The 27135-nt window shown below is 44.1% G+C and overlaps 1 protein-coding gene across 1 annotated transcript in view; it reads left to right on the plus strand.

Moving 5' to 3' along the window:
• The window catches only part of LOC146203944 (uncharacterized), a 105328-nt gene extending 78421 nt beyond the window's left edge, over positions 1 to 26907 (plus strand). Inside the window, exons 36-59 of the mRNA XM_084585986.1 lie at positions 319 to 372; positions 836 to 889; positions 1809 to 1862; positions 4279 to 4332; positions 5303 to 5356; positions 7378 to 7485; positions 8576 to 8683; positions 9178 to 9285; positions 10676 to 10783; positions 13941 to 13994; positions 14128 to 14181; positions 14246 to 14299; positions 14463 to 14570; positions 14679 to 14732; positions 15613 to 15666; positions 16059 to 16112; positions 16860 to 16967; positions 17897 to 17950; positions 19225 to 19260; positions 19349 to 19384; positions 19477 to 19494; positions 21280 to 21758; positions 25059 to 25350; positions 26770 to 26907. Of these exons, the coding sequence (XP_084442112.1) occupies positions 319 to 372; positions 836 to 889; positions 1809 to 1862; positions 4279 to 4332; positions 5303 to 5356; positions 7378 to 7485; positions 8576 to 8683; positions 9178 to 9285; positions 10676 to 10783; positions 13941 to 13994; positions 14128 to 14181; positions 14246 to 14299; positions 14463 to 14570; positions 14679 to 14732; positions 15613 to 15666; positions 16059 to 16112; positions 16860 to 16967; positions 17897 to 17950; positions 19225 to 19260; positions 19349 to 19384; positions 19477 to 19494; positions 21280 to 21758; positions 25059 to 25350; positions 26770 to 26907 (2295 nt within the window). The remainder of the gene's footprint in view (positions 1 to 318; positions 373 to 835; positions 890 to 1808; positions 1863 to 4278; positions 4333 to 5302; positions 5357 to 7377; positions 7486 to 8575; positions 8684 to 9177; positions 9286 to 10675; positions 10784 to 13940; positions 13995 to 14127; positions 14182 to 14245; positions 14300 to 14462; positions 14571 to 14678; positions 14733 to 15612; positions 15667 to 16058; positions 16113 to 16859; positions 16968 to 17896; positions 17951 to 19224; positions 19261 to 19348; positions 19385 to 19476; positions 19495 to 21279; positions 21759 to 25058; positions 25351 to 26769) is intronic.
• The last annotated feature ends 228 nt before the right edge of the window (positions 26908 to 27135 follow it).

Here is a 27135-nt window from a genome sequence, read left to right on the forward strand (position 1 = left end):
CAGGTTTTCAGGCAAGCCTTTAACAGTACCTTGTGTGGTAGTCAAATATATATATATATATATATATATATATATATATATTTACGCTGTACTAGGTCCTTTCGAGCCCAACTCTCTAAGTTCTCGTATGCATCAAATTTTCTTCTCTCCTCTCTTGTTGAAGGTCCAAACTTTGTCTCGTGCTATTTCAGTGCTGCTATATCTTTGATTGGGATGCACCGCAGTCACGCATATTTAAAGGGGTCTCTCTTGGTGATCACTTGTCGAGCTGATATCGAAGTTTCGACGACCTGCTTATATTTTTTCCCCCGCTTGCAGGGACGCAGCGGTCCTGTTGGCCCAGCTGGGCCTATAGGCCCCAAGGGTGACAAGGTGAGCGGGAGTGTTGAGGGTGCTGCTCAGTTTGATCGGAACACAAATATACGCAATGTTGCCACGCGACGAAACAAGCAACATGCACTTTCAAGACGCAATGGTGTTTCTGTTGAAACGGCATGAGTATTGCGAAGTGTCAGCACAAGATAACAGGTAGTCTTTTTGAACGAAAAGAAAAGAAAGCTTTATTATTCGGTCTTGAGTGCACGAGTTCGGGCAAGATCCTTGCCTTGCCAGCATTTAGTTTAGTGTCATGCAATCGGGATAACATATCAGTAACCCGTAGCAAGAGATGCCCTGTTCAAATCACTCGTAATAAAAAAAAAACATATATTAATGACGTTTAAAGCCAAATTTCGGTCTCATTGCTTATCTGTTTTGCTGGTCGAAAGTCATTTTTGTGAAATGCACAATGTACTGGTGGTGCGAAAAACCATGTATTTTATTTACTACATGACAGGGTGACCTTGGCGGTCCTGGTCCTCTTGGCCGTGATGGACTACCAGGGGCAAGGGTGAGACCTCATGACAATATCTTATCAATAATCAGTTGCTTATTTGGTGCTCTCTGCCTCATTAGTATTTAATGTATTACTGATATCGTTGGATTCGCATATATTAGTGTAATAAGTGGGTTTGCCAATACCTCTTTCTAGCATCAATTTGTGTCCTGCAACATACTTGAGCAGATCTCGACAGCAGGAGAGCAAGAAAAAAAAAAGGATGGTATTTTCTTGAAATTGAACTGTTGTATTAGTGTGCTAAAAAAAAATGTGGCTGCGCATTGTTTTTTCAGTATATCCAAGTGCACTACATGTATACTCCACCTCACAAGTTTTTTACACCAGTGCAGAACCTACGACTTTCTCTTCCAGTTAAGGCTGAAGAAGAACAGCAAGTAGTTCTTGAAATGCTTGAGCGTTGTTTGAATATTTTGATAATATTTAATAATACTTGGAAAGGCAGTACTTCCTTTGTTGTCTGGAAAATACAAGAAACGCTTTATTCATTGGTTTAATTAACAGAGAAAATCCGCACGAACACAACGCCGCGGAGCCGTGTTGCTAAGTGCTGCTGCGCCATTCGCAAACATGGCGTCCGCTCAGCCGGCTGATGTCTCTTGCGTGCAGATTCGCACACTATTTTACATAATCTCTATCGCCTGGGGTTCTTTAACGTGCATTGACCAAGGCTTTGATATCGCAAATCACACGGGCGCCTTGCTTTTTGCCTCCATCGAAAAGCGGCAGCGGCGGCTGGGTTTCGATCCCGCTCTCTTGGGCACAGTAGTCGAGCGGCCTAAACACTGCGCCACTCCGGCGGGAGCACATGAATGTGTTATTGTGATAAAATTCTGAATTGCACATTTAACTTCACTTGAACGGAGGCAGTATGTCGTTGCTTAACCTTATCTTCGTTTAAATCTGCTCTCAGGGACTTCCTGGTCCACCGGGACCTGTCGGAACACCGGGAGAGGACGGCGACAAGGTGAGCCCGAGCTACGTTTCAGCATGTGGAGCCATTTGGAAAGGATTGTTGTTTGCGTCCAACACACTCTTAACTCATCAGCTGTTTGCTCTGTATTGGTGTTAAGGAAGTCATTTTATTAATGTGTTTGTTGTTTCCGAAATATTCACTATATTTCGGAAAAAGTTGCCCCTAAATCTCTTTCTCTATATAAAGTACGTCGCGTTTCACCGTGTGTAAAGCAACGCTTAATTATTTATCGTTCTATTTCATGACATTAAAATTCGCGTAGTATTCTTGGTTGTCGCCTGACGCTCTCAGGAGTTTCTTTAGTACTTATTTAGAAATCGGTTTATTAAAGTTTTAATTAGTAGTGTACTATAGTGATTTTCAGTCGCAAACTTATTGACTCATCCGGAGACCAAGAGAATAAATATCAAAATACTTTCTCAATACAAACACTTTCAGCTTCTGTTATACACTGAAACGAAGCATTATGTTAAAGTTTTCACGCATTAGGCCGCACGTCAGAAGCCCCGCATGCTGCCGCTCAAATGTATGGCTTGTGCCTGCTGAGAGCGAATGGGGCGGCATTGTCTCGGGAGCGACAGGCAACGATAATTGATAAATAGATGGGCGACATCCAGGCAGGAGTCTTAACCTTGACGCTAATTCTAGGATGGCTTACGTGGACCGCATAGCGATCGCTATGCAGTTGGACAAGGACTATGATTAAAGTTTACATACTTATCTAACAGTCACAGCTAACAGCTTCGGTGTGCACTGTGGGAGCACCATGCAATACGTCTCATTCGAGCCATCTACCATATTTTCGCGATTCTAACCACCTCCCGATTCTAAGCACCTCGCCCCCCCCCCCCCCCCTAGCTTCGCAAAAAAGTTTGAAAAAAAAAAAAATGCTTACATGCGAACCTAAGCCTTTTTTGTGAGGAACCTGTTTTGTGAGGAAGAGAGCGTAGACAAGGCTTCCAGCGCGCTTGCTCGCAGTCACTCAGTCGAGCCAGAGCCGTTGGAGACCGAGGGGGTGCGATGAACGCGGCGCGATCTCCACTTATTGTGTTGCTGCATTCAGAGACTACACGACAGCTGGTGCTGCAGAAGGGCAAGAGCTGACTGAAAGAGACCCCGATTACTGCATCAGCATGTTGTCACGAGGACCTAGAATTGGCGGCCATTCGTCGGACCTTGGCAGGTTTCGCAGACATCGCGGGTCCGCGTTGCGTTGTGTGGTATCAACTGTTCGAGATCCGTACGGAAGTCGGAATTAGCTTGAAGAGGGCTGCCACTGCTTGAACATCAAGTGCAGTGCAAACGCGTTTGCGGAAGATGTTTGCCAAATAAATTATTTCTCGTGTCTGCCTCGTCAAGATATCTATGTAAAACATGGAGAGGAGGAGGGATGTCTATTTTATATTTTCGAATACCCCCTCCCCTCCCACTCCCCATATTTTTGGCTACACGATCGTGAAAATAATGGAGTACTTAGAATCGAGTAAATACAACAAATGCACTTTACTTTCTCACGCACTACTTGAGCGCTTAGATTATTCGCTACAAAAATGGCGGCAGCGTGGTCTGTTGTTGCGCTGTATAGAAAGTCTAAGATTTTGAAAGATTTCGAAGTCATAAAGTCATGTAAAGTCAAAGACAATGTAAGTCATATTGTCTGTTACTGCCAACTGACTGCCTCGTTAGATACGAAACCGTATTATAGTTACCAGCTGACTGCGATCATATCTACTCTTATATCTTTATTTTAAAGAAAATTCCGCGCTTTTTTTCTTGCAGAATGCAGCGAGGCTAGTCTCAGTCGCTTTAGACGCTCTGCGCGTAACAAACTTATCACTGCCGTGGCCTAGTTGTTCGAGCATCCGCGTGATGTGCGGGAGGTGTTGTGTTCGATCCGCAGTGCTACAAGTGACCCATCCCTTTCCAAAATCACGGCTTGGTTTGGTGCGTGAGTTTTACGTCCCAAAGCGACAAGGCTATGAGAAACGCTGTTTTCCAATGATTGCCCAAGCTTTGCCCTTATCATGGCGCTCAGATTATATGGTGTGCATTGCTTAGGAAGTGAGCCTTTGACTGCACGTCATATAAATTTGAGTTATAGCATAACGTTCTTCGGCCGCAGATCCCATCACGTCTTTGAAATCAGATCATCATCAGCATGAAACATGTTTTCTTGAATTTATTTGATTTAAAAAATCGTTTTAATGCACTACCCCAGGTAAGGCGGAGATATATCCCGGCAGCAATGTAAATGTCGAGCTTCGGCTTGCGGCTGCGTAAGGCACGAGATGACATTAGTGGTTGATCATCTTCTAGCCAGGAAATTCCACTTGAAAAATTTGTGACAGGCATGTCGGCAATGTTCGTATAAGCGTCTACTATATATGTTTTGTTTTTAATTATACAGGGTGACTCTGGCCTTCCTGGACAGAAAGGACTGAAAGGAGGCAAAGGAGACACGGTAAATTGCTCTGTTTTGTCATTATTTGCAATTTCATATTGATTACTGCAAGCAGATTAACAATGCCTTTATTTCCTTTCAAGTTCACTTGAGTTCACTTTATTTCATTTCAAGTAAAATTGGAAAACGAGGCAAAAGGCGTGTAACCTGACAAGGCCTCGTCTGCCATGTGCAGCTCGCAACAGGCAACACGTTCAGATACATACAACGGGAATCGTCCTGATTAACTGTACAGCAAATGAAAAAAAAAAAGATATATAAGATACATATCAACGCACAATACAGATAACAGATTAACAGCGCTTTGTGGTGAAACAAACACACAAGAGAATATGTGACAGCACGAAGATGAGAAGAAAAATGCAATAAAAATATGGATGCGTGTTTGACAGCAAATAACATGACGACATAGACTTCAAGGGAAAAAATCAGAAAGAAAAACGAAGACTGATTATTTGGAGTCGGAAGGGTGCACCTGTATTCAATAAATATATTATATGGTCTTTAGGAATGCTTTATATGTTGATTTGAAGGAATTAAATGGTAACGTAAGATCAATCCTATATTCATGAAGGTTTAGTAATTTTACTGCTTGATATTGTTTTTAGTGTTATATCTTTGCCGCTTTTGAGCGGTTGTTTCGTATGTAATGCGCATTGCTTTATGTAAATCTGGCTGTTACAGCTAACTATGTTGCGGGCGCCTCACCTGGCCTGGTTTGTATGAAATAATACTTCTTACGTAGCATATTTTATACGCTGAAAAGTATTTCGGCACGAAAATAAAATGGTCAAGAGGCTGGCGATTGACGAACGGCGCGAGCGAGGAGCCACAGTCTGCACTGGGGTCAATCTAGAAGAATCGTATGTTTTCCCAGTCGAAGAAGCTGCATGGTTGTTTACACTATTTGTGCTGTGCCTTTATAGCAAGTGCTTAATAAAAAGGTATGTTGCTCTCGCAATATTTCCAGGGCATCCCAGGTCCACCTGGGCCTCAAGGATTAAGAGGAGAGCCTGGAGTACCTGTGAGTTCATGGTGTTTTTTTTTATTTTTTTATTACGCCTGAATTACACTTTTGAAAAGGCGGCACGAAACCATGGGTGTTGCTTAGTCTAAGAACATTGATTGTTATTTTGTTGCTGCTGGAAGGTACAATCTCATTCCTGCGCTTTATCTTCAGCGTTCATATGCTGCAAATCTAAATATAAGCTTAAGGAGCATACTGATAAGGCTGAAGCAATAAATGAATGAGTTTTCATGGTCCCTTGAATAGGACATTAATTATGAAATTAGTAGCTCAAATCATTTTTAGCTGTTTATTCCCATTTCGTGCAGCTGGGACGGAATGGCATTATAGCTTAGTAAATATCATTTGGCTAAATTAGAAAATTCATTTAATGTCTTTTTATTTCTGTTTATATTTATGAATGCATGATTCATATTTGTAAACCAACGCTTAAGGCGACAGAAGGTACATTCAGGTCGGGCGAAAGAGAAATGCAGGTGGGGCCCGCAGTAAACGTTAATTCAGCACCCTTTCGTTCTTAATGACAGCTTAGAAGCTTATATTCTAATGGAATTTATTTTTATGCAGTGTCCTAAATTCAGTCAGAAACCTTAAAATATTGAGAAACTAGATCTCATTGAGCAACAAATTTTGTTCGTGCGGTTTGAAAGTTCAAATTCTAGTCATGCTACAGAATAGAGAAAAAATATTAAACATTAGATAACCTCGCTAGGTTATTATATCACCTTAGATTCAGTAATTGGCTGCAAACTATTTAATAACAACATACAAAACGTAAGCGTTTGAGGTTACACATGTATCAGTCACAGAAAAATAGAATAAAACGTGGTACCGCAAGCTAGTAAAACTAGCGTCCAAATGATTTTGAAATAAATTAGAATACGTATAAAAATAAAGTATATAAGAGGCCTAGTATTCTCGCTCAATAATCTGGCACTAAAACGCAAACACATAGGCGCGGTACGCCTCATGAAGACTGCAAGGTCTTGTCAGTCAGCTCACAAGGAGTTGACAAAGCGGGTAGGGCCTTATACCAACTTTTGCCTGCAAGCCTTTAAGCTGGCCCAAGGGGAAGAATTAAAGTTTGCCTGTATTACCGCACTGTATATAGAAAACTTATACTGAAAACGAAGCTTGTACGAGGAAGAAGATATAAAAAGAAATACTGGTACTGCAACTACCAACTGTTTTTACAAGCAAATCGAGAGGATTTGCGCAGTTCTGGCTATGCATCTGTGATGCTATGCTGCACCACCATTCACCTGCAACGATGATCACGCCGTGCTTTCCGGTCCTAAAGTTTCTAGCTTAAACCGAGTGGTGGAAAAATCAAAAACAAATGTTTCAGCTTAAATCCAATTTTCCCCAACAATAAATATGTCTATTGCTGCCAGACAAACCTCAACATAAACAGGAATAGCAAGGGCATGTATCTTTACTGAAAACCACAACTGTATGGAGTGGTCCTCAGTGCCCTCTTAACATCGCTTTTGGAGACAATACCGTGATCCACCAATCACGGAGTGTCTGCTTGGATGAGGAATCCGCCCCGAGAAGTTGTTGTTCAGCCTACGAACGCAGTTACGGAAGACTGAGGTAAACTTTGGCCCCGTCCACTTGTGTTAACAGGAGAAAGTATTATTCTGACCAGAGGGCCAAATGCAAGTGAAAGAAGCCTCCAGCGTTTCCAGTTATTCTCACCGCTTCCTAGTCTGATAATGTCAGCTGGTCTCTGTTACTGTCTCGCACTGTCATTCTCGTAGAACCTAATCAATAAATGTTGTATGTCTGATGAATTGTCATTAATTCGATTGAGCATTACAGCTCCTTGCTTTTGTCTTTAAAGGCAAACTGTAGCAACTGTTTTTTAAGAGTGCTCGCACTTCAAGTACAAATGCAGAGAACAAAATTAGCACAGCATGCATAGGCACATTGTTTTCACTCGGAAGATTTCCCTTCTACTTCATAGTGACAGAGTAGAGTTGATGTTTGCTCCTCGCTGTATCTTTTCGCCGCAGGGTGCAGACGGTGAGCAAGGTCCTCCCGGTCCCGCAGGACCACGCGGGACTAAAGGAGAAGATGGCCCCATCGGCGCCGTCGGCTCGGCAGGCGCACCGGGACCACAAGTAAGAGAGGCTCCACCCTACAATCAGTCAGGCGCAAGCACCATAAACGGAGCCTCTGCTTTGAATGGTCAAGCATACGTGCGTTAATATTCCGAGAGAAAACAGTTCCACGCAGCAAATATCACTCGAATGTAGGCTGGTCTTCTGGTAATTTTTGTTGGACTCAGTACGGCCGTGATGTGCGTAAAAGTGTAACAGGTTGGACAAGATTTACACCGTCATAGACTGTCCTCTTCACGGTATGACAAGGATATATTCAAATACACCACTGCAAATGCGCGAGCTGGCATGCCGCTCACGAAGCTACCATAGCCAGTTATTCCTTGACGCATCCGCTACGCCGTATTCTTGTTGAGAATCTATCTAGGAACAAGACGCATGGGGTTAGCCACGCTGGAAACTGGCTGATTTCCTCACTCAGGTAGTTAAGAATTCACCACCCCAATTGTAGCAACCTCTGCTTCCAATTTGTTTTAAAGAATGGCTACGGTATCTCACAGAGGCTGAAATCTAGTTGACGAAAACTAAAAGGGATCCTGTCTTATGTTTGCACTCAGATGCTAGAATAAAGCCTTCACCTCTAGCACGCATGGAGTTTTTCAGCCTAGAACATTTCTGCTGGATAGTTTGTGCGTGTCTGGCTGGAATTGTTAGCTCAGAAAGCGACGCAGACAACAGAACGCGTGGACACAGCGCAGCGCTTCAATGAGTTTAAAAACGGTTTTGTTTTCTGCATCGTCTAATCTGTTCAATCGCGGGCGTATTCATCACTGAGAGTTATTATCAAAAACACCACTGTAAAGATTACCTGTCACTCCCATTCCTCTTCCTCAGCGTGTTATAAGAGCCCAACTCTGCACCACCGAAAGCTTAGCGCATCGACATCGTTTTCGCAACGCCGCTTCAACGAGACTTTACCTTAACCACTGACTTCGATCGCTTTAACAATTGAAGCAGATGTGTGTGCTTCAGTAGGCCGTAAATTCAAATCCGAGTTGAATGTGTCATCAGAGCAGCCTGTGGATGATGCCGGAGTAGCTCATTATCATCCAACCTGCTCATTTTACTTAACCTTGGTGTACCGTTTCAGGGTCTTCCTGGACCTCGTGGAGTTAAAGGCGACAAAGGAGACATTGGCAAAAAGGGGCCTCCCGGACTGCCAGGAATGACCGGTGAGCCGGGCCCTGTCGGAGCCAAGGTGAGGCAGGAGCTTTGTTTTTCAATTTCACCGTGTGTAAAATACTGTTATATGATTTCTAGATACATTCCTGTACATAAACGACAAGGTTAGAGAATGATGGCAATAATTTTGGCCTAACAAAAACGGTTAGGGAATTCGCTAATTTTGTGCTGGAAAGGTAACGTCGTATATGGCCTCAATATATCTTTTTTTTTTTAGCTTTAGAAAGCTAAAAGGCGCTAGTGAATGGAGATTGTATTACCCAATGCTTGCAAGCCAACAATCTGAGCCGGACAGGTATCTATACAAACATGTTGATATACTCGACTGTCAATTTGATCTGTCTAGAGGGGTTTCATTCTGTGAACATTATAGCTATATTAAAAAAAAAAACAATAAGTACAGTGACCTTCGCGTCGTGTAACCTTAACGATGGTATTTTATTTGGCACCAAGCTAAATATGTGTGGAGACTGCCACTTTCGAAACCTACATGCACTAATTATTCAACAGGGCGGCGAAGGTATACCCGGCTCTCCCGGACCCGAAGGTCCTCAAGGTCAGAAGGGCGACGACGGCCCGCCTGGCCTTCCTGGTCCAACGGGTAAAGACGGCGAACCAGTACGTATGCGCAGGGACCATTCGGCGTGTTCATGCGCGTTTCGTGTTTGTTTGTTGAGCGCTGCTTTGCGGATATAATTTTTTTAGCACAAAAGTCAGAAAGGCTCACGCTTTCGTGACCATTTGTCCTGTTGCTGCGTTATATAGTTGATTCATCACGAAATTCTACCTTTGTGAATCAGTTCAAATCTTTTTACGCAATACAAGGTTTCTAAAATACGCGTTTTATTCTTGCGCTCTAACAAAAGCCTGTTTAGAATGGCTTTCTGCAGAAATAAAAATAACAGAACGGCCAGCGCTCGAGATCATGCTGGCTGCAGGCGCGCTTTTTTTGATGCCGTGATGAAATGCATTTAAAGATTGTTTCCTTTGTTCGTGTACCCAACAGTTGCTCTTCACTCTTTGTGTGCAATCTTCGAGTGGTGGACGCCTTCACGCTACTTTTAAAGGGCGTCATCCTGGAGGTGCTTAAGAGAATTATTTTGTGCGACGTACAGGACGGAGAGCATCATGTTTTATGGTATGCGCTGATCTTTGAACGCTCCACATTTTCTTTGATCTTTTGCTGTTCCAGTAGGCACCCCATTTTCTGACACTCCAGATGCACGATTTTCTTCGAGGCGAATGTAGCGAGCGCCAGCAAACATCTGATCGGGGCGGCACCTGCTCCCGAAAAGACATATTTTTCCAGTTGGTACGGGAATTCACCCTGCTGTTGTTCCGAAACGAACGACCAGAATAAAGCAGCCCGATTAGCCAGGGCGGCTGCACCAAATTTCGTGCAAATGCTGCCGTTACTGGAGTGAGCCCATGACCGGGCGTCGGCACAATTACAGTTGACACTTCCTAGCTTTGTCATTATAGGCGTCAAGCAGAAATCAAACTATCTCTCATGTCCTCGTGAAAACGAAACAGCAGAGCCGTTCCGCTATCATACATGGGCGATTACGCTATACTTCAACTTTCCAGTTGGCTCGATAGCCACTGACGGAGCCATTAATGCACCAACCATTCCTCTCCGAAAGTGAATGATTGGGTGGTACATGAATGGGCGGTGGTAAAAAAGTGACCTTCCAGAAGTTTTTCGACACTGTTCTTTTCCCCTATTTTTTTCTACCCTTGATCTATTCCTCCCTCCCTTTTATGCGAAAGCTGAAACCCAGCGGTTAACCTTTCTAACATGTAACCATGCAAACATCCTCAATTCGTCTTATTCCCCTCGAACACAGAGCATCCCGGTTCCGGCGGCATTATTTCTCGGAACGCTTGAAAAATTTTGTCTGAGCTGTAAAATTGCTGTGGGGTTTTTATTTTTCAAAATAATACGCAGGACATACGTCAGGTACACTATGAATCGTTCTTATTGCCTTGCATCAAACTTCGGTTTCAGGGACCGAGGGGCCCTCCGGGACCGAAAGGTGAGGAAGGGAAGCCTGGTCTCCAGGGAGTACCGGGAGTCAAAGGACCTCCAGGACTAGAAGGGCCGAAAGGATCACCCGTGAGTCCCTTTGGTCAAAATTCCCCCGCAGCCCTGGTGGCACCGTATGGCACGTCACTTTGCTAACGAAAGAAAGAAAGGTCCACCTAAAGTAGTTGGCTTCTTCAGCAAGCTTCACGATAAGGCCCCGCAGACCAGTATCACGTCATTAATATACGCAAAAGTGAAATCAGTCATGTGCACAGACAACCACAGTAGTCTCTGCATCGAGCGGCCATATCGCACTATTAATTGCTTTCTAGCGATCATGCTAGAGCCTGAAGGTGCCTGACCAAAAATAAAAAAAGCCAAGTATAGGCTGGAAGATCAAGTGTAGCAAAAAAAAAAAAAAGAGTCCGCAGTTGATTGTACAGCATTTTGATATATATTCTCTCTCACAAGGGCGGTGGGTAAAAAATTTATCTCCAATTGCACGAATAACAGAAGAGAATACCGCGAATTATTCCGTTTAGTAAGCAGGCTATGTTGAACTTCAGAAGTTAAGCTGCAATAATAGAACCATGGGCAATCGAATATGCTAAAAGATGATATTTTAAGTCAAAAGCGCTTAAATTTATTAAAAAAAAAGCGTAAGAATAAGGAAGATATTTACATGGCAAGCAAACATGTAAGCTAGCCTAATTTCAAGATATCTGGGGGCTCAGCTGAAATTGTGGCTTTTGCCTTTAGCTGTCAAAAATGAAGCGACAAAAATGCGGCGAGTAGGTGGGGCACGGGTAAATTTGTTCGCGCTTGTTAGCCTTTTCTCCTTGGTTATGTCGGAGGAGCAAGAATGAAATCAATTGACAAAAGTCACTGAGGATAGAGAGAGAGCCCTGGGCAATTACTGTTCTCACTAGAAATCGGTTGCTTGGCTTTTCCTGGCTTCCATATTTCACGTGAAAGCTATGTGAAAGAATTTCATGTCAGAACAGTAGCTTATTGATGCAGGCAAACTTCTATTACTCTTTAATGTCCTTGTGACGGCCTGCAGAGGCACTCCCTGACGATAGTTTCTGAGCATCATGTTCATCGGCGGCCGCTATAACAGATTTAAAGCTGCCGGGAAAGGTCCGACTGCATAGATAAGAGGTGGTACTGCACAGGTAAGGACACAATCTTTGGTGAACCATGAATCTTGGAGCCGCGTCCTAAATACTTTCGTTTCTGGAGAAGCGTCTGTGACGGCGCTCTCCTCTTGTATGCAAGAAATCGGGCAACGGTTGACTTTCATTGCAGCTGAATCAACATAGGGCTTTTGATAAAACGTATATTTAGGGGGGGGGGGGGGGGGGGGCGGTGAGCGACTGATCAGAACGCACTGGAATAGGGCAAGGTGAGAGCTTTCAGAGGCGTTTTACGTAATGATTTATCAATCCTCGTTGCCATCATATGCGACTTATCGTGAACCTTATCCCAAGTACGTAGGGAGCCACTGCGGTGACTGTGGCTGCCTACGTCATTTTTAACATGTGGCTCGTATCGGAGGCGAGATACGTGCAAAGGTGTATCTTACACATGTGTCATATCTTCCATTTTTTTTTCTCATTGATTAACTTTAGATAGGTTTTTTAAGAGGGCACGGACGACTCCATCCAAAGTATTTCCTTAGTATTAGAAAATTATATATTCCATTTAGCTTTCGGGCTATGCTGATGCCTGTTCGGCAACAAAAGATGCATTTGTTGCTGCGAAAATTGCATATAAAATTGTCCCGCTACTCGTTTCTAACTCGTGACGTCAACACTAAAAGGACTCCGTGATCACTGTTGCGCAAGTGAATGGCGTTGTAGCCTAGCCTTAGAGATCCGCGACCGAACAACTGCGTTGAAGTTCCCGCAGCTTAGCCTACTTGCGAAATTGACCGACGATTGCGACTGCTTTGTGCATTGTGCATTTTATGTTCAGGCAGTTTCTGTAACACAGAATCCATTGTTTTAGTCAGAGGCGCGTTTTTTTCCCCAATTAAACTGGCGTAATGTATCGATAGAGGCCAACTTCATTTTCCTCCTGAAATTCCTTAAGCCCCGCATTATGTTTCGGCTGCTGTGTTGCAGTGCAGTGTGTAAATCAAATAACGAACAAAGGGGGCGCTAGACAACGTTAATCGCTGTCGAGCGGATAACCGTAGGTGACAAAGTGCGCATATGGTGCATGTGAATCATTTTAGTGCGCGAGCATTGTAGAAGTTATAGCTGGTCGTCAGGAAACCAGGAGCTGAATATTCAAAACAATTTGCACGTTAGAATGGCCGGTGATTAATTACCGCTTTGGCTGTAAGTTGTTCTCATTTGCGGCTAGCACGTAGATTTCACGCTGCTTTGAGGTGACGCTAGGAGCTGCTTTTGCGACGCTGCTATATTTTAGATAGATGTAGTGGTGCCTTTATCTTCGCGTGTGTGTGTGTGCAAGCAAAGCTGGACACGGAAATATGCTACATGATTTGCCTTCTCTGTTCTCAGTTTCAAACAAAAAAATAGTTTTGTTTAGCTCTGGTTAACCCTAGCTGAATTGCGAAAGCAATGGCGGAAGCTTCTTTTGCCGGCTACATTATTCCTCTATCACGCCATATCAGTCTAAGGGCACTTAAGCTCATCATTTAAGGGTACGGCGCCGGAGCCTAAGCTACCAGCCCACATATAAAGTCACGCTTAAACCAAGCCGTACGGACATGCCTGCGTGTCGTAGAGGTAACGAGAATGCAAACGGTTCTGGCAGGTTGATTTTGATATCACCCTCCCATATGAAAGGTGCGACCCGAGTTGGCAGCTCCTTGGCATAGGCGTAACGTGAATTCAAATGTCATGGCAGGCTGATTTTTATTTTTTTTTTATGAGGAGATCGTAGCTACACCTCTTCACGGCTTAGCTGCGGCCACCCGATGTCTCGCTGTGCTTGTCGGAAATAAAAAATAGGAATTCATACGGTACGAATATCCGTATGCATGTTCTTGTGTACACGATTAGGTTGTGGCAGGTATGCACTTCTGTACAAGTCAGCTAGAAGTAGTACAAGTCAACTAGAAGTATTTCAAACTTTAAAACCTTAAAAACTGAAGTGCAGCATGACAGCAACTTATTACGAATACGCGGAGTGAGTAAAGCAGGCGAATGAACGGTTCTCGATAAGTTTCTCCCTTCACCTGTGCTGTAGTTCTTTATGGATTCAAACATTTCAGGGCCCACCAGGATTTCCGGGACCATCGGGTGAAGCGGGACTGCCCGGAATAAAGGTGAAAATTAGAATAAGATAGAACTTTTTGATTTGAAATTTATGTATGCAAAAACAGGGAATGTTTTACTGTCTTAATCTTTTTATAGCGCCTAGCGGTTGTGCGATATGCTTGTACTTATTTTTCTTCGCAGGGGGAAAGAGGGGCGGATGGAGTTGATGGTCAACCAGGAGAGCCGGGTCCAATGGTATGACCTAGCTTGTTTTGCATGGCAGGAAAAACCAATTAATGTGCGGCCGTTAACCTTCCAGGGCCCGAAAGGCGAAATGGGAAAGATGGGCATCCCTGGAGCCCCTGGAAAAACTGTGAGTCTGGTCATATTGTATATAAAATTTTCATAATGCGCTTCAAGCTTTTCCGTCTTTGGAAAGATTTCAAAATCTGTCCTTGTATCGTTTGGCTGCACTTACTTGGCCTGCGTTTGTTCTTTTCTGTTTTTGCCTTATTGATTTTTCCCATCGTCCAAAGGGCCCGATGGGTCCAGCAGGCCTCCAAGGGGACGTCGGTATTCCAGGAGAGAAAGGAGACAAAGGTCAGGTTGGACCGGAAGGACAGCAGGGTTCTACGGGGCCACCGGTTAGTCCCTTTTTTATCGTGCCTTTATTTTTCGCTTAGTCGCTACTTTGTATTTATGTTGAATGCGCTTTGCAAGGGTTAAACAAGTGAAATGCTACCATTTCGCAGGGTCCACCAGGACCAGCAGGACCGGCTGGATTGAGAGGGTCACCTGGCCCTGCAGTGAGTGTCGTGACGCGTATATAGCATGCCGTTTATTAGAAAACAAAGTTGCTTAAGGTCGTTGATATGCTAGAAAGAGAGCGTAAGAAAAGGACGCCGAAATGGGTAGGCCCTGCTTTCAACTCGTTATTTCTAGAAACTCGCGCATAAACCACTGGTTGGTTTTAACAAATAACCGATCTCATAGTAGCTTCCGTCAATACACGTCATAATTGTCCGTGTTCGACTCCCTGCGCAGCCGAAATATTAACAGAAACAAATTGCATCCCATGGCATGAAAAAAGTAACCAGGAAAAACACCGAAGTGGTAAGAAGTTATAACTGGTTTCATTTGCAAGTTGGCTAAAAGCCCGTACTCTCACTTTCCGACAAATCATAAGTTCATATTTCTTCCACGCTCCGAAAGTGATTTCGGGGATGCGGATTTCTGAAAAATTTTCAACTATAAAGGCTGTTATGATGAGACTATATATAAAAGCTGTTATAATCGTATCAACTACATTCATATTGTTAGTAAGATTAAGACTAGCTGCTCGGTAGTGCTATTTATGAGCATCGACTGTGTATATGGGAAGTTGCATATGATAGCTAGGTGGAGGTTGAAAACTAAGGTTTTGCTTGACGCCCTCCGGGGTGGTCGCTTACGAGGAGGTAATCTGTTACGATGTATTTCTCTTTCTAGATAACAATAGTCTCGGCTGTTAACACAATTTGAATGTACAGGAATGAGGTACACAGTGGGCCTGAACCATTTTAATCTATCGTGTGCATGGATAAAAGCTCTCCACCTTCAAATTAGCCATGCTGAACTGAAAAAAAAAACTGATAACTGAAAAAAAAAAAAGATGAAGTATTCAGCAACATATATATATTCTCGCAGGGCGACGTCGGACCTCCGGGCTTGGTGGGAGCACCGGGCCAACCTGGAAGCGTGGTATGTGACACCAATACCTGTTTTAAACTCAACGGGTCGACTGTGCCGCTTTGCTGCGTTTGAGGAGATTTGAGGGGTACAAATAGCTCTATCATACTTGCTGCTTAAAGGATTCAATTAGGGCGAGCAGCGGAAAAGTTTCGCTGCGTTTTGCTTCTCAAGTGTGTGAACGGTTTCGGGCTGATCAAAGCTTGCTTGAAATGAGCCAGCGCCGTGGACAGCGAAATGCCCAAGACTGCATTCCTACACAAAGAGCTTTCAAGTACGAGCCACTTTGCGTCTCTGGTCCCGGTGCTTCGTCTCACAAAACACTGTACGTCTTGCGCGTACTGAACTGGATTGGGTTAACACTCGACCTGAAATGTGTCATTCTTTTTCTTCTTTCTTTTCAGGGCGCGCCAGGCGACAAGGGCATGAAGGGCGACCGAGGCAAGCGAGGACTGAAGGTATAGGCTTCACCCTAGCATTGTTTGCATGATCTAGGCATCATGTGATTTCTCCCCAGTTAATATGGGTTATAACATTTGAAACTGCTTTGGGGATTTTCACTGCTTGAAAATTATTCGTGAGAAAAAAAAAGAGGAGCCGCATTACTTTGTCTAAGTTCTATGGGAGGCACATATCATCTACACATTGATACTCGGTTGTGACAACCAAGAAATCCTCGTCCAAGCAGGAAAAAAAAGCAGGTTAATCGGCCACCACTCTGGTTGTCTACTCTACATATGACACGGCAGATAAGCGCAGAAAAGGCTAAATGATGAAAAAATCGCTGCGCTGCATATACATGAGCACCAAGCTTAAGCATGTCACCAGGCAGCGAGTATCTCCTGAGGCTTACTGCTTCAGCGAAATGCAAAACTGTAGTCTGAGGACCTTAGCTTCTGTATTTGATCAGACTGGTGTCGAAATCACTTAGTGTCGCTCGCACATGTTCTCGGATATCAGGTTTTGCCAGCAACAAAAGTACGTCGCTCGCGCTAGGGGCCTGTTTGCGCCAGCTTTACACTTAAGTTGCCATGTGTTGAGTGCAGACACTCAAACTTCGGAGTGTAATCCTGGGATCGAGCAGTTTCATAACGCCAACCTTTGTACCTACAGTCCAAGCGCACAGCTCTTTAAACTAATGAACTGACGCCCATTTCACAATGTGCTCTCTGCTTGTGCGCCTAATCTACGGATCTGATTCTCAGGGCCACAGCGGCCTGTTGGGCAGGACAGGCGCCAAGGGAGACACCGGAGAAAAGGGAGAAAAAGGCCAGCGCGGTGACACCGGCCCTCCAGGACCTCCAGGAGCCCAGGTTCTTTCTTTCTTTCTTTCTTTCTTTCTTTCTTTCTTTCTTTCTTTCCTTCTTTCTTTCTTTCTTTCTTTCTTTCTTTCTTTCTTTCTTTCTTTCTTTCTTTCTTTCTTTCTTTCTTTCTTTCTTTCTTTCTTTCTTTCTTTCTTTCTTTCTTTCTTTCTTTCTTTCTTGTGTGCTGTATGAAAGAAGTTCTTATACACATATCAAGAAAATTCTCCGTAGCTTAAAGTCATGATGCCTTGGGGTGGCAGGAAAGAACCACGGAGTAAGTGCCTTCTACAAGTGAGAAAACCATCTCGATCATTTATTTTGCTCTTCTCGCTGTTGTGTAGAGGAAGCTGTGTGCTGTATTTTCTCTGGGGTGAAAAGCTGCGGAGTTCACGTCGTGGTATGCCATAAGCGCAACTCCGATATTCACTGAAAGACAATATTGTCCCGGTGGTCTTGGACCGCAGGTACTCATGAGGCTGGGATATAGGGCGCTCCTGGGAGTGCGCCAGCTGTGGTCACGTGATCTAGGTGCGCAAGAGTGAGTGCGAGGGCTGGGTGGAGGCTATATGGTACGACTGTCATTGCCGCTTCTTCGTGCTGGTACACAGCAAAGTCGGGGAGTATTTAAACCAGCCTTAGCGTTGATTAATGCAAACCAGCCACTTTGTGATTTTTAGCGTTCCCGCATCATTGCAATTTTTTCGAGAACCTGCATTCTTCATTAAAGCGAAACACCCTTTTTTTTTTTCTTGCGCACTTCCGGCAGTACATTTGTTTTTGTATAAACGGTCTTTACATCATACATTATTTGTATGCATGTCTGTGATGTGAACGAGTTGACAGATAGTTATTATTTCATTCATGCTGCCGCTCCGGCAGAAAGTTGTGCTTACAAAGAGGGAAGGTAACGAAAGATTCATTGCAACTTGCTCTTACAGGGTCCAATCGGGATGGAAGGGCCCAAAGGCTCGGATGGACCGCAGGGAGAGCCGGTATGTACTGAGCACCTGGCACATTGATTTTGTCATGTTCACTCACGTTCACAGTCAGTTTTTGCTTAAAACATTTACTGGATATTTTATTTCACTGCATTTCGGACGCAGTTTTTCAAACGTAAATTCATCAACGAGAGTCGAACTTCAGAGTAAGTCGTCGCAATCGTAAATGAGTCTTTTACGTAAAAAAGAAATACAAAAAAATTAAAGATCTAAGAATTCTGGCAGAGGCAGCCCGCCTTAGCAAAGGGAACTATAGTCGCGAACCATTATAACTTTCGGAAAGGTATTGTAAAAAGAGTAAATGCGTTTTGTGAGCAAAATATCAAGCTGAAATTTCCGTGTGAAACCTGGGCTCCACAGTATAAAGCTATGAAATGCTCCGAAGGTGCCGCGCTACATCGCTTTTGCGAACACTGGAATCTGGACAGCATAACACGCTGCATGCTTTCTGCATGCGGCATCACTGTTTTCAACGCGATGCGTCAATCTTTTCGTGGAGCGTGTTTGGCTGCTCCGTTCCTCAAATGATCACGATAATTTGGCTTCATTATGTACTTTCATCTATATACTTCAGTGAGTAGCTATGTTGGTTCATTTTAGAAAAGCATTCTAGGGAGCAGGACGATGTATCCGCCCTTTCCTAAAGTGAGCATATACCGCGGAAAAAGAAACAGCGTGATGACGGCGGAATGATGACGCCGTGGCCAGCTGCCCTGATAACCTGCGTAAAGTGAGACTAAGGACGCCTTTGGATGACAATAAATGTACTTGTTTTTGAGGGCGGTATGTGGAGGCCTGGTTACTTTTAGTGAAGCTGGTGTGGGATTGTTTCTTAAAATACGTCGACTGTAGGTAGTGGCAGTGCCTGCGAACACGATGTTGATTTATCCGCTACGGATTAAGGTAAAAAAAAAAACGGAGCATGGTGACTTCATGCTGGGCTCTAATTCGGAATGCGCACTATTTAGTGAAAGTGCACAAACGAGCTTAAATGAGCACAGGTTTCAGAGAATTACAGCGTGGGTCATGCTGTTTTAACTGACGAAGTGTACAATAAAAGCAGAAAAGAGGGAAACGTTTCATTTACCAAGCTATTGTAATAAATAAACATTTGAATAAGTTTCTCGCTGTCTAATTGTGTTATTCGAATGCAAACAATTGTTTCGGCTTCTTTTTTCGTACGCCTCCAGCGTAATGTGTGTGACAGCCGTAGCCTTTTGGGCAACAATTATATTTTTTCTTTGTTTCTTGCGGGCGTGGGGTTGCAGGGGTCCGAAGGAATTCCGGGACCTAAAGGCGTCCAGGTAAATAAATTGCGTTTTTCCACTGCAAGACATTTTCTAACACTGCCACGCATATTTCCAACTTAATCAAGTTCTTGCTTTCGTGCAGGGACCAGCTGGAATGAAGGGTGAAACTGGACCTCCTGTAAGCAAATAAAGCGTCTAGCGCATGAATACCGCATTTTTTTGCCACCCGTAACCTATAATTTGAGCTCTTTACCCTTTTCTATGTTGCAGGGACCCGCAGGCCCTCCTGTGAGTACCTTTTATGACATGCCTCTTTCATTGTTAGTTGTGCGCTATTTCGCATTTTCTCGTACCAATTACATTTATTTTTATTTTCTTTACTTTTAATTTACGCCTGGTCAGTGTTATAAAAGATGGACTCAATATAACAGGATGCAGACATCTTTCGACAGGAAAGATGCTGGATTTAGGCGCACTGGTGTTATATCCCCGGTCAAAAGCACATTTCGTTAGAAATGATATTTGTGTAAATGATTTATCATAAACTACGCTGGCGTCAATGCAGTGATGGCGTCTACGCATATCACAGTTAACAATGCACTGGAACAACTGCAATTTTACCCCCGTGCACCAAAGCCCAATAGACTACTTGTAGGTATTGGAATAAACAAAGAAGTAAAAAATAAATAAATAGCTTCACAAGCAAGACAAAAAAATGTCAGTCAATGCAGCACCAATTTCACCTGGTCAACTGAACGAAGTTATCGTAATAAAGGCATCTAAGTAACTATTAATTCTAGGCTCTCGACCTTGTTTAAACACTAGATCATCTTATTATAGACTTCAGACCACATTATTATAAAACTGAACTGCGAGTTGAAAACTACCGCAGTTTGGCATCGGAAAAGTATGGCGGCCAGAAGCTTCTGACAAGAGATTGAAGTGGAAGAGTGAAGAGGACAGTCTTATTCTGGCTACATTTGCAATAGAACGAGACAAACAGCTCAGTGCAATCGACAGATGGTCGCTATGAAAGCCGCTTATTCCAGTACCACAACTAATCTCCTGTGCTCTGTAAAGGTCAGACTGTTAAGAGGATCTCGTGTGAAAAGGAAAGCACCTACTCAATATCCCTCCAGCGTCCCGAGCTACGCATGGGCTGCGATAGAAGTCGCTGTGAAAACTACGGATTCATCTCGTTTCTTTGTTTTCTTTAACTAGAAAACACCACACAGCACATGAGCATATTTTTGCATTCCGGTCTGCCGCAGCGGCGCAATGGCTTCAGCTTTTGGTTGCTAATCCCAAGATCAAATGATCGAATCCCCGCCGCGGCGGCCGCATATAGAGGAAGTTGAATTTCCAAAGCACCCTATTGCTGTGCGATGTGATCGCGCGCCAAGGTACGCCAGGTGGTCGAAATTAATTCGCAGCCCTCCGCCTCGGCGTCACTTAAAGTCCAAATGCACGTGAGCATACTTTGTGGTGCTAAATTCTCCATGTCACAACAAATTATTTTTGTACTGATCTTCCAAAATGTGGCGGCAGCTTGTGGAATGTTACGCCGTATACTTAGGCTCAGCAGTGCAACGGCAGACGCACTGAGCCACCACAGTACGAAAACATTTAGTGCAAAGTGTAAAATAGCTCTCACCTTCACAATGCACAACGTACAATTTTCCAGCAGAGATACCCGCTTTTGGTATGCAGCTGAACCTTGTTATAGCGAAATCGAAACAGGCCTGAGATTATTTTTTAAGGCTATTATAGTTGAAACTATAGACAACACGGGCCGTGCCTGTTACATATCAAGAGGTCCTTGCAACACTTCAGTTTGAGGAAAAGATATTTGGCATTTACTAAGTCACCGACCTCCTCTTAGGGAGTCTTCAGCATATAATTAAAGCAATGACACTCGTCGAAACATGCACGAATCAAATAACTCTGTTCAAGCACAGGTGAGAAGAATAGTCCTAAATAGGCGCCACGTATACGGAACTGATGGTAAAGCACAGGGTAGTCAAACCAGGTGCGGCTCAACCTCCTAACGCACGTGACGTGCGCGATTTCCAGGGTCCTCCGGGCGAAGGGCCCCAGATTCCCCCAGAGATGCTGTTCCAGAGGGACCGACATAACAGGTTCAAGCGTAGCCTCGAAAAACTAGACAACACCAGCGCCGAAGAGGACTACGTGATATTTACTGGCGACGACAGCGACGACGATGATGAAAAGAACTCGACGGCCACCGCAGAGCCAGTGGACGAAGCAGCGTACGAAAAGATCAACCGAACGTTGACGCATATCTTCGCTAACGTGTACATCTTGCGTCGTGAGATAGAGCAGATCCGGCGCCCTGTAGGCTCTCGGCCCAACCCGTCTCGATCGTGCCGCGATCTGCGGCTTGCACACCCGGACTCCCCTGACGGCTGGTATTGGGTGGACCCCAATTTGGGCGTGCCAGACGATGCAGTGCGTGTCTACTGCGGCATGCGCGCCGGCGGAGAGACCTGCGTGTTCGCTGACGGAGACACGGACTCGACGCGCTTGTCCAGGTGGGTTGGCCGGAGATAAGTGCTGACCAGTTCAGCGCATCCTGGCCTTGCTTAGCACGAGCTTAATTTTAGATTGCTCTCGCTTCTAAGGCCCCCCGGCTGTTTTAGCAATAATGGCAAATTTGTTTCCTCCTTTTTTTGCGCTGTATGCGGGCTGCAAAATTGTTTCAATGCTCGAGACAGGTGAACGTGGGTCAGAAAGCCGGTTAGAAAGTCGTTGCACTTCAATACGCTTCTTGGCTTCATAGGCGGCTAAGTTTAGAGATGAATTGGGTGACATCGTGTGAATGTGGTCGGCATAATTCTAGAACTATCGAGCTAAAAAACTATGGAAGAAAACTGGGAAGCTACAGTTGGAGTTTCGACTCATAACCCTTATATATTGCATGACTCTGTGAGGTAGCTGTTCAAGGTAGCCATACAATGTGCCAGTACTAGAAATATTCGTGCAATATTTTTGTTTCTTTTGAGGGATTTGCACTACTCTTCGCCACCTCTTCTGAATAAATATTCTCGCCAGTCTTATGTGACACAAGACTCTCACGCACTGAAATGCTCCTTTAATTTTTCTCTCTATTCTTTGCAAGCTTCTACGTACTTGACTACATCGGGCCAGCATAACGTTTTCTAGCTTTTTTTTTTTTTTCACGAAATGAATATCGGTGTTTGTTTTTTCACTTATGTGCAATAAATTCATGTACGCAGATTCCTCTACAACATTTTACAGCTAACGCGGCGTATATCTGTCTGGCCATCACATTCTTCGCTACTTTTCTCCCTTGGCATTTCCGTGCTTTGTCCGGCGCTTTTCTTTCCGACGCACCTTCCTCTTGCCACAGTCTCAATCACCCGGGGGCCTAAAGGCAACAAGCCGAATGCCGTCTTACGTATTCTTGTACACTGCATGTTGCAGGATTTGTTTTACTAAAAAGTATTTGACTCAGTAGAAACCTCGGCGGTCATGCAGGCATTGCGAAATCAGGGCGTAGACGAGCCGTACGTGAAAGTGCTGGAAGATATATATAGAGGGTGCACAGCAACCATAGCTCTGTATAAAGAAAGTAACAAAATTCCCATAAAGAAAGGTGTTAGGCAAGGAGACCCGATCTCCCCAGTACTATGCACAGCTTTCTTAGAAGAAGTATTCAGAGACTTGGAATCGGAGCAGTTACGGATAAGAGTAGATGGAGAATACCTCAGTAATCTGCGATTTGCTGATGACATTGCCTGGCAAAGTAACTCAGGGAATGAACTGCAAATAATTATTGATGACCTAAGCAGGAAAAGTAGAAAGGTAGGCTTGAAAATCAATATGCAGAAGACTAAGGTAATGTTCAACAGCCTCGGGAAGGAACAGCAGTTTACGTTAGGTAGTGAAGCACTGGAAGTAGTAGGCGAATATGTCTACTTAGGACAGGTAGTAACCGCAGATTCGGACCATGAAAATGAAATAAGAAGAATAAGATTGGGATGGAGCTCATTTGGCAAGCACTCCCAGATTATGACTAGCAGCTTACCGGTATGACTCAAGAGGAAAGTATACAACAGTTGCATCTTACCTGTACTCACCTATGGGGCTGAGACGTGGAGGTTAACAAAGAGGGTTCTACGTAAGTTGAGGACAACGCAGAGGGCTATGGAAAGAAAAATGGTCGGGGTAACATTAAGAGATAGGAAGCGTGCAGAGTGGGTCAGAGAAATAACTCAAGTTACTGACATTCTAGTGGAAATCAAGAAGAAGTGGACATAGGCAGGACATGTAGCGTGAAGAAAGGATAACCGATGGTCGCTTAGGGTATAACAAATTTGATTCCAAGGGAAGGAAAGCGTAGCAGGGGGCGGCAGAAAGTTAGGTGGGTGGATGAGGTTAAGAAGTTCTCAGGGGTCAAGTGGATGCAGCTAGCATAGAACCGGGTTAATTGGAGGAATATGGGAGAGGCCTTCGCTCTGCAGCGGGTATAGTCAGGCTGAGGATGACGAGGATGATGATATGTCACTACCCTATCTTTTGAAACCACTAATAGGAATAAAACGAGTTTCGTGACCATGACCTGGAATATATAATGCGATGCTTAACTAGCAATCAGGTCAGAAAAAAAAAAACAGTAGTTTAGCTGAATAGCTAAGTTCAAGTTTTACGGGCGCAAGTACACCGCTACGAATCACTTCATTTAGTTTGCTGTGTTTCACTTAGTGGCTTAGGAAATACTAATAAAGCTTAATTACGGCTATGAATTCGTAATTGCGGCCCATGTCTGTTCAGGCAGCAGCGTATTACTGTTATGTGGCCTTACAGACTTTTGGGCCTAGCTAGGCCTATTAGGCTGGACTAAGCTTAACGTGTTCAGTTAGGCTCATGAAGGCGTAATTATGCCAGTGTGTTCAAGCGCTCTAAGACTATATTTTTGACCCTTATTAGACCTAATTAGCGTTTTCCTTGGCCCTGGTCATGGTCTTATTCATAGTAGTGATGGTTAATCATTGCATGTCATAGTATAATAATGTATGGCAAGTGTGTGCTTGGTTGTTGTCTGGTCAGTGGGACAGAAATGAGAATTCAGAAATAAGCGAAATCTATTGTGCTAGGCTATACCTGTTTCGCACTAAAAGGCCGGTGACTCAAAAAAGCAGTTTTGACAAAGCATCAACTTTACTTAGTTTGCGCAGTACATGTGGGTCGAATCTGCTTGCCAAATAAATATTTGTTAGCATGAGAAGAGCCCTCCTTCGCCCCTAATTTACGACAGCAAGTAGAGACGTCGGTGGCTGGCTCAAAACCGTGCACTCAGAGTGCAACTGTTAAATGATTCTGTTAAAGCTCATAAATGTCACTATAAAGGTAGTAAACTATAAATATTACAGTTGCCCTACTCTTACATCTCTGTCAAAGAGGTTTCTTATACGCTAGGGGGTGGATAGTTTTTCCCTCCAAAAGCATTGGACATGGTGTAATATCATTTCGCATAGCCCTGACATATTTCGCTTTGTGAACTGCCTGAAGCATGTAGGTCCAAGAGTGCCGAGACGCAGCTTATCGATGACAAAAACTATGACGGGAGTGTCCAGAATGTGAGCACTGAATATGTCAACATATTAAAGAGAGAAGTCAGCATTTTTATTTTTCAGCATTTTTTGGTAGGTACAGAGGGATCCAAAGTTGGGCATTGAGAAGCAACGCTAAATGTGGGGGGAAAATGAGACAGCATTGGAGGGAGTAGAATTGCATGCCACAGCTTACAAGAGCCTCGAGAGGCACCATGGATAAATACATAGTTTCTTCCGTCTAATCATGGCGTGCAGGTGGGAGAAGCCTGCCTCTGTCTCCGCCGCCAGGAACTCTTCCTCGTGGTTCAGCAACTTGAAAGGTGGCTTCAGGTTGCGCTACCGTACCGTGGGAGACGTGCAGCTGCGCTTCCTCGGCCTCCTGAGCAGCAGCGCATACCAAAACTTTACCTTCGTGTGCAACAACGTGAACGCCTGGTACAGCCAACGGACCAAAGACCACACACGCGCACTTCGTTTCCGGGGCCGCAACGAGGCGCTGATGAGCTTCGAGAAAGACAGTCCAACGGTGCCCGTGGACGACTGCCAGGTGCGATGTTTGCCGTATATGTTTAGAGGCTGCTTCTTTGCACACATCTGCAAGCAGTTATTTTATTTCTAGCGTCTCTGAAAGCTGAAAGAACAGCAGACACTACACGACAATAACAACTGTGGCTAGCGCTTTTGATGAACGTTGAGCCTTGCTCCAAAAGGAGTGAGCACGGGGCTCGAACATAATTGAGACAAAAGATAAAACTGCACGAATAAAGAAGGGCAAGAGAGGAAAAACAAAAAAAAAATGACAACACTGGGCCCATGTTGTCGTTTTTTGTTCCTAGCTCTCTTGTCCTGTTTCATTCGCGCTGTTTTACCTTTTATCTGTAATGAACCAACTAGACCGTAAAAATGTTCTACTTCAGTATAGTTGAGGCGGCTTTAGGCTTTGAGGTAGCTTGGTCCTTAAACCTGTGTTCTTAGTTCGGTGCTGGCTTTTTTCGAACTGTAGCGTCCTGCACTGATAGATAAGGATGCGGTGTTATTATTCAGTGCCATCCAGGAAGACCGGACGCGCATTTTCGAGAAGACAGTGGCGAGAAGACAGAAGACGAAGGGGTGTCTTGGGCTACGTTACAAAGATATTATACGGTTCCTCATAACGGTGCATTATCTTGATTATTTTTAGGCGCTGTTCTTGCTATAACAGCTCTAATGATGGTCGGGGGAGGGTTTGATTGGCATTTGGTATGGTTTTAAATGTCTTGTTGAAGAACCTATTCTTTACAGTGGGAAAGCGTGCACAGTAACATACGCTTTAGGGACTTGCGCTGCGCCTGCTAGAAGGCCACTTGACCTCTCTGTTCTGACTACACGACACTCACTGACTTGATAAGAGTTTTTTAAAGAACAACTGAGGCGCCATCAAAAATTACTATTACATTTTGCAGTGAGAAGGGAAACAGGTTCCGACGACAAACTTTTTAGCACCAGTTACTAGTGATCAGTGAAAAAAAAATTACGGAACAGTGTCTCATTGCGCTTATATTCATAACTTGAGATACCTAGTTAATAAATCGCCGCAAAAGTAAGGTTGCAAATTCACCTCACTAATTAGGGCGCGTGATCCCGTTCTGTGAAAGTGCCTTTGACTACGCGCTCAGGTCCACATAGAAACGTGTACACGTTTTGTTTGGCGTCAGTGCAGGGGCACTAGAAGTGATTGTGTAAACAAGCATTTGGTGACTTCAAATCAGGTCGGGTGACGTCCCTTCCGGTTTTCATGTTTATTTGAGTGAATGTTCACTTTTTCCCCGACGAGGCGTACAATGCTATCGCATTGAAGGACGCGGCCGCCTGGAGTGCATCCTTCCGTTTTTTCGGAAATGTAGTCGTTGGCGATTAATGTTGACGCGGCAACGGCTGTGGCCCCCGTGGTTAATAATACCAAAGCAATTGTCTTCTTTTGTTTCAGTTTCGCGACGGCAAGACTGTGTTCGTGTTCAAGACCAAGCAGACAGCCACACTGCCAATAGTAGACTTCCAGCCATTCGACTTCGGCGGCGAACACCAATCCTTTGGTTTCGAGATTGGACCTGTTTGTTTTCAATGAATAAAGCCTCGTTTATATTTTTTTACGTTAAGATGCATCATAAAATAAATTAGATTTTCATATGGGCCAGGTATAAACTCACGGAAATAAACATATATAACTAGACATCTTGCAGAAGACGTGGCTCCGAATTGACGCTTGCTGGTGTTATCAGTAGTAGTGTATTCAGTGAGAGAGAACTGTTCTTTTATTTTGCATATGCTTGCTGATTATGTCTCTCCTTTTATT

This window comes from Amblyomma maculatum, chromosome 1, assembly GCF_055883805.1.
Source record: "Amblyomma maculatum isolate TAMU_Amacu chromosome 1, ASM5588380v1, whole genome shotgun sequence".
In the NCBI taxonomy this organism is placed as follows: domain Eukaryota; kingdom Metazoa; phylum Arthropoda; class Arachnida; order Ixodida; family Ixodidae; genus Amblyomma; species Amblyomma maculatum.